Source organism: Cyprinodon variegatus, unplaced genomic scaffold, assembly GCF_000732505.1.
Source record: "Cyprinodon variegatus isolate N-32 unplaced genomic scaffold, C_variegatus-1.0 Scaffold27, whole genome shotgun sequence".
Lineage (NCBI taxonomy): Eukaryota > Metazoa > Chordata > Actinopteri > Cyprinodontiformes > Cyprinodontidae > Cyprinodon > Cyprinodon variegatus.
This window is the reverse complement of record NW_015150480.1, coordinates 573,573-580,888: the sequence shown is the minus strand read 5'-3', so window position 1 is coordinate 580,888 and position 7,316 is coordinate 573,573. Positions and strand designations below refer to the sequence as shown.

The 7,316-nt window shown below is 40.5% G+C and overlaps 1 protein-coding gene across 5 annotated transcripts in view; it reads left to right on the top strand.

Annotated features, from left to right (window-relative positions):
* arhgef10 (Rho guanine nucleotide exchange factor 10) overlaps positions 1-7,316 on the top strand; it is a 72,730-nt gene that overhangs the window by 18,529 nt on the left and 46,885 nt on the right. For all 5 annotated transcript variants that reach the window (XM_015396764.1, XM_015396787.1, XM_015396778.1 and 2 more), the window contains 2 exons: positions 3,329-3,709; positions 5,686-6,024. In XM_015396764.1, the coding sequence (XP_015252250.1) occupies positions 3,329-3,709; positions 5,686-6,024 (720 nt within the window). The remainder of the gene's footprint in view (positions 1-3,328; positions 3,710-5,685; positions 6,025-7,316) is intronic.

The following is a 7,316-nucleotide window of genomic DNA, read 5'->3' as shown; positions in this document are numbered from 1 at the left end:
ATATATATATATATATATATATGTATATATGTATATGTATTTCTCAATACTTAATCTGGTCTTGCTGTAGCATCCGGCTGCAGAGAACCGTAATAGCCTGTCTTCACTCGTCACTGTGCAGAGACGCTGTAAATGCTTTTATTTATCAGAATTTTTGCATATTTGCTGTGCAGTTTTTAGCAGGGCAGAGCGACTTTACAGCTTCTATCGTATCTAAGAAATGTCATGCAGAGAAGAAGCCATTTCTCAGTTCTATCACAGCTACTAGGATTTGGAAACTTCAACCTTTGACTTTAACGTGCTGTTTGAATCCTTTCGTTGACGTCCGGACCCGTCAGAATTTCTATAGCATAAGAGTTGATTTTTTCATTACAATTAATGCATTGATTTTGCACTACCCTAGAGGTTCTCTGGATGTTTTTTTTATTTGATGAATCTGGAATTTGACTTTCCGAAAGCAAATTATTCATACTTTCATCATCATTCATGAGAACTGATCCCATTGCCCTCTTCTTCCAGCCTAGTCGAGGGTTATCCGTGCTTTATCGCTGTTCTCCACACAGTTCATTACTCCACCAATAACAGATAGTATCTAAGTTTCCAGGTTTTTTAAGTCCCCCCACCCCCCCCACACTGTCATTGGTAGATGCAGATAGTTTAGATAGATAAGGGGTCACAGTGCCAACCTGAAACATTAGTCACAGAGTGTTTGCTCTCACACACAAGAGCTGGAACTGCTACCTGTCAGAGCCTGAGGGTGTTGTGTTGCTAATTTAGAGCTCCATGATTTGGTTTCAGGAATTTCAAAGTTGTGGGGTTTTCGCCGCTTGGGGCTTCCTTCAGTAAACCTTTACTTGATAACTGCACAGACATAAGACACAGTGGTTGGATCTTGTAAAGTAAAAAAAAAAGTCTGCTTTTTGCCTTAGCTGGTTACTTTTACACAGAATGGCAGCAAAACAGGGGAAGGGAGAAAGCCTCCCTTTAAGAAAGTTCCTGGCATCAACACAGAGACCTTAAGATTTTGTCACACCCATGAATGTGACGCCAAACTGAACATGACACCACATGCATGGGGAATGCTCTATTTACTTTGGGGACAAGTCAGCATATTGGCTACAGGGACAAATGAGAATGTAGACTGAAGCTTAATCCAGTCAAGCTGTTCTATGGAGTAAAGTTCTCCCAGGAATCCCAGGAATCTCTCATCAACACTGAAAGACAGAATTATCTGAACGGAGACAAGAAAATTTTTAAAACTTGATAAAAACAGTAGCTATTCTGACCGCAAACTATGCTCCTGCTCTGTCTGTTACTCTGATAGATTTATGTTTTAAAACTCTGATTTCATTTTATTTTTATGAAAGTGGAGAAGATATGAAGTAATACCCGAGCTTTGCTAAAATCCCCCACATTGATCATCTTTAAGAAGTAATGCATAAACTCAGGCTGTACTTTTCTCTAAAGGGAGTAGCAGCTTTCCTTCACTTCTAGCCTAATTGCAGAGTGGAAATATTTAATGTTTCCTTCCTGTCTGCTGCCAAGTCAGTGAATGTGACGCCTTTAAGGCCTTTAGTCTATATCTTGTATTTTTTACTGAAAAACTGTGTGATGAGTAAAGTAGCTCATGATCTGTTCTGGTAAAATGTTTCAAGTTAAACATTTTAGAAACTTACAGCAGCATTTTTTAATTGTGGTAACTCTCTTGGCATCTGTTGTTTGGTTTTTGCACCTGTGTCTCTGTGGGGGTGGGGGGGGATTGAATGTTTACCTATGACTGCTTCAGCCGTCTGCAGCCGGGGCCACCTTTGTGCTGCTGCTAAGAATCCTGAGTTATCTTTTTGTAAACAGCCCAAATATTAAAGCTTCTCAAAGGAAAAGTCGGGTCAGCAAGGAATTATCAATAGATCATTATTCATACCTAAAACTAATACATTCGCGGCGATTTAATTAATTAAGCGGTAATCAGTAAAAAAATAAAAACAATAATTTTCGTCTCGATTACTGAGTCTGGAAGCGGCCAATTTTTTGCCCAAATATTGTAACACCTCACTCCTGACATGTTCCGGCAGTGACGTCACGGTGTGGTAAACCTAGCGCCATTCTCCCCGCTTTACAAGCAAAATCAATGGGAGATACTAGACACATCTGCAATCAACTAGCCTAGTAAACTAGCCCCACCTGCCAGCGGGCAAAATCATTTTTGCCTGCGAGTTGGTCTAGCATCGATCAATGCCCCAGGCCCTAGAACTGGCGGGCCAATCACAATGCAGAGATGTTTCGAATGTCTGGATTGCAGAGGGGGTGGGGTTTTGAGGGCATAACGACAAAGTTGACGACATAGTAGCATGCGCTGCGGCAGCAGCAGCTTTCAATGGAGCGCTCCATTGAAAGTTAAAAGTTCTCTTTCTGTTGCCGTTGTTCAATAAAAGTACGTTTTAAGATAATTTGAGGCGAGAATATTATACTTTAAAGCGTCGCTATATGGTCCATTTCAGTCTGCAGTGGCCCTCTCCCGGCATAGTCATATGTGGAGGACCGCTGGCTCTGATGGCGATTTTTGACTCATTTTTGGAATCCGTTTTGGAAAGATTAGACCTGGGGTTTGAAAAACAACGGGTTGTTTTCATCAACAATCTTCTGATGTTTCATTCATCAGGGCCAGACTAAATTACACATCTCATCTCCCATTTAGTCTGGTTTACCAGTCTAGTAATCAACAACAATAGCTATAGTTAAACTGACAATGCCCACGTGCATGGCAGTTGGATGTTGGAATACATCGGGTAAAAGTGAAAAAAATATATAAGTTTTTTCACCTTTCCGATTCATGATCCTCCACGGAAGGGTTGATTTTTAGAGAAATTGAAGAGTGAGGATTTGCCGTCGAACTTCCGGCCAGAGAAAAAACACGTGATTATTCCGTTACTCTCTAGTTCTCCTGGTGCACTCATCGTGGCCATCATGGATAATAGCGCGTTGTGACAAACACCAGATACAGCACTGGGACTTGATCAACAGCAGATACCGCACCGTGACGTCACAAACTGGTAGTAGGCAGTAGTATTCATTTCCAACCTTTACCTCCAGTAAAGCACATTCTAATGAAATTACTCACAATTAAAAGCACTTATCATTTATTGAACGGTATGTAATAATTTCATATTTAAAGTACTTTCAGAAGTTTGAATTCTGAATGTGACCAGACTTCTTCAACATTCTTAGTATGTCATATTGGTATCATAGTACTTTAAAGTTTTAAATGCATTAATGATAACTGAAAAAGTTGTTTTCTTTACATCTAAATCTGTTGCTCTTCTGCTTATAGTGCTAGCAGATGATGATGCCTTCAATGATGAAGATGAAGGAGAAGCTTTTGACTTTGACAGTGGAGATGACATCCCTGAGGCTCCTCCAGCACCTCCAATCCTTCCCACTGAGGATCCGAGCCCGGTGGACTCTTTGACCATTCATCCCGAGGACTCTCACTGCATCCCGGAGCCTCCACCGCCAATCTCCCATTCGGAACCTTCATCCCTGGACACTACGGCTGCCATAAGCGAACTTTCCTCAGCAGGCAGAGAAACAACAGAAGCTAAAGAGACATCTGCTGCTGAGGGAACTAATGACAGGGAGGAAGATTTACCACCACTGCCGTCTCCACCCCCTCCTGTTGGTTATGGTGTACAGACAGATCCTAGAAGCGCGGGTTTGTAAACCGGAGAGTTTACTTCTAACATTTCCTTTTTTTTTTTTAAATTTTGAAGCTCCCTCCACTCATTTTAACCTAGTTTTTTAATAAATTAGGGCCTGTCTCTATGCAATCTGTGCTCAGAAAAACAGCTAATTGTGAATGACACTCTAAGTACAATACATTGCTTTTCCTTCTTGGCAGTCATCTTAAATTCCCCACATTCTTTTGGTTCTCCCTGTTTACAGTGTCCAGACCTACAGCTCTGGACTTAAAGAAAGGCTGTCCACTTCTCCCATGGTTTACCACTGAAATTTATCCTAGTCTTTTTTTCTCCAATTCATTCTGTTTTAATTTCTAAATGAATACTCATTTTTATTTATACATATACACATATATATATTTATACAGTTAATAGAGTTTATATATTTATACACTTATATATTTATACAGTGGCGCAGTGGGTAGCACTTTGGCCATGCAGCAAGAAGGTTTTGGGTTCGATATCCTGCCTGGCGTCTTTCTGCATGTTCTCCATGAGCATGCTTGGGTTCTCTCCAGGTACTCCGGCTTCCTCCCACAGTCCAAAACTATGACTGTTTAGGTTAGTTGGCTTCTCTAAATTCTTAGGTGTGAGTGTGTGTGAATGTTTGTTTGTCTCTGTGTTGCCCTGCGATTGACTGGCGACCTTTCCAGCGCGTTCCCCGCCTATAGACAGCTGGAGATAGGCACCAGGACGCCTCATGACCCTGCCTAGTCTGGGAGATGGATGGATGGATGGACTGATGTTATTTGTTTATCCTAAAACAATGTTTTTGCTCTAATTTCCATATTTTAGGCTCCCTCTTAAATTGCTTTAGCTCCTTTTAACCTGTAAAATTGACCAGAATATGCTTGAAAGGAGTTGATTATAATTGTATGACATATATTTATATTTAATAAATTACAATATGTGTTTGTCAAATAAATAACCTTTTGATAATAACAACCTGAGCCGATATTACTCGCCCTTTTAAGGTTACATTGAATTTTTTATTTTTTTTGGTTATATGTATTCTTCATTTAAATGTCACTTACTGTAAGAGGAAACCTGTCGTAGTTAACCCAAAGAATGGCTTAAAAAATAACTCTTTTAAGATGTTTTATCTTTAGAATTTTAAGGATTGTGTGGAGATATTTGGTTTGAATGTGATTCGTAAAATTGTTTCATTGCAGTAGGCTAGAAAGGAAAGCAGCAGGGGAAAAACTGGTGAGGATGGAGGGCAGAGTAAGGTTATGTTTGCCTTTCCACTGAATTGAGGTTTACCAAATATGTCAGTGACGTTTTTGCAACAGTCTTCAGAAGTCCTGGAGAATATAGAGCTCTCTTAATCACAGGTTAAGGGTGCCCTAATTAAAGGTAAAGTGAAACTTTTTTTATGGAAATGTAGGTAAGAAAAGACTCGGGTCCATCCATGTTCTCCCACTTATCCGGTCAGGGTTGCGGTGGGGCTGGTACCTATCTCTGGTATTCTATGGGTGAGAGACAGGGTACACCCTGGACAGGCCGTCTGAAAGGCATGCCGTCTGTTGCAGGGCAACACTGAGACACACAAAGACACACACACACATCTAAGGACAATTTAAAGATGCCAATTAACCTAACAGTCATTTTTTTGGACTGTGGGAGGAAGCTGGAGTAAAGACGCCGGGCCAGGAATCAAACCCGGAACCTTCTTGCTGCAAGGTAGTAGGGCCACAAACTGCACCAAAGTTTTGAATAACCGTGTGTGCACCATAGCGCCCTACCCTGCCCCTCCACTCCTTGAACTGTTATTTGGTACCAATTTAACTAACCCAGTGTTAGCCTGTTGTTTTAAAATCATTATAATAAATGAGTTTAAACATGGGGCAACTTGGCAAACTTTCATTTTGATATAACTTATTGTGCTGCATTTGGATTCATGCAGCTGCATCCACTGTATATAAAAGCTGTATCCTTTGTTTCTCTGTAGACGCTGAAGGAAAAGATGCCTCCCTGGATGCCCCACAACCTTCACCGGCTTTGCCCAGGACTTCCTCTCGGACTAAAGTCAACCCTTACTCAGTAATTGATATCAGTCCCATGCAGCAGCTAGAGCAGCAACAGGGACCCTCCTCTTCCACTTCCTCACTAACTGAGTCAAAACTACAAGAGGAAGAGGGCAGGGATATCCTCACCAGCTCCTCCAGCATTACTTCAGGATACTCCGTGCCTGTGCCCTGTGGCTATGCCACCCCCTCTGGTGTTCCTCTCATCACACCTGCCTATACCACACCTGTCATCATTCGACATCTCTCCATGGATGAAGATGGTAAAGTAGAGTCTGTAACCAGGAGTCATAAAAGTCGTTCCCTTGATAGCTGTGATTTATTTGGGTCTGAGTATGTGTGTGAAGCCTCGACACACAGCAGCCCCCCTCTTCTCTTCTCTTGTTTTTCCTAAAGCCTTCCACGAGGAAGTGGAGACTAAATTTAGACCTCCCTTTAGATCTTTGCTGGCTGTGAGGATTTTCCGTTTTCCCTAAAATCCTGCTGTCCAAGCAGGCACAGCCGTCTACAGACACCATTAGTCTCTTTTCAAACTCACATTTTGTTGAAATACTCAGTTTTATTGTAGGGAATAACTTTCATTAGGTAGATCCTAAAAAGGTTTAGCAGTTATGTTTCCCTTCTGACTAATGAGTTTTTCGCCCATAATAAACACAGCTGCATTATGGCCCTGTGAGGACTTTAAGACAGTGAATGAGGAAAACAACATCATGCTTAGGTGAAATTAAGGAGATACTGGACTACATGATGTCAAAATGATGTCATGTAGGGAGCAATCAGTGACCCCTGGTGGCAGATGTTTATTTTTTTTTTTTTCTTAGTTTTGTCTAAGGACTAAATATAGGTTGATACGGAAGAGGATTAATGCCTCTGAAAAAAAAAAAAAGTTAACTGATTTTTTAAATTTTATTTCAGTATAGTATGGGGAAAAAGTCAGAATTCTGACTTTAATGTCTTCTGACTTTAATGAATTCTGACTTTTTTTATTGTCAGAATTCAGTCAGAATTCTGAGATTAAAGTCAGAATTCTGACTTTTTTCCCATGTTAAACTGAAATAAAATTTAAAAATCAGTTTACTTTTTTTTTTTTCAGTGGCCCTAATCCTCTTCCGTAAGTTGAAGCTGTTCTGATTGGATAATACAAATCACCATGAGTTTGTCTAAACATTTAGGCACCAATGTGCACAAAGTATTCACTGCTGTTAAAAATTTAAGGGTTTCACTGATTGCAATTCATCTGAGATATCTAGGCCTGTATAAGGGTTTAATCTGGTTCTCAAACTGCAGCCAAGGAGGTTCTGTGTGCAACTATTGGAAAAAAGGCTGAATTACCTCTTGAATTAAATCATTATCTACTGTGGATGACTTGATGATCTGATTCAGGGCTGATGATTATGCAGAGACGCATCTAGGAGATGCAGGCAACCAGTGCCACCCTGAGGAGTAGTTTCACAGCTGAGTCCTTGACCAATGCAAAGTATTATAGAATATAGAAAGCAGGATGATTTTTCACATATTTTTCAAAAAACATATCAGAAATGTTTGACATCCATTT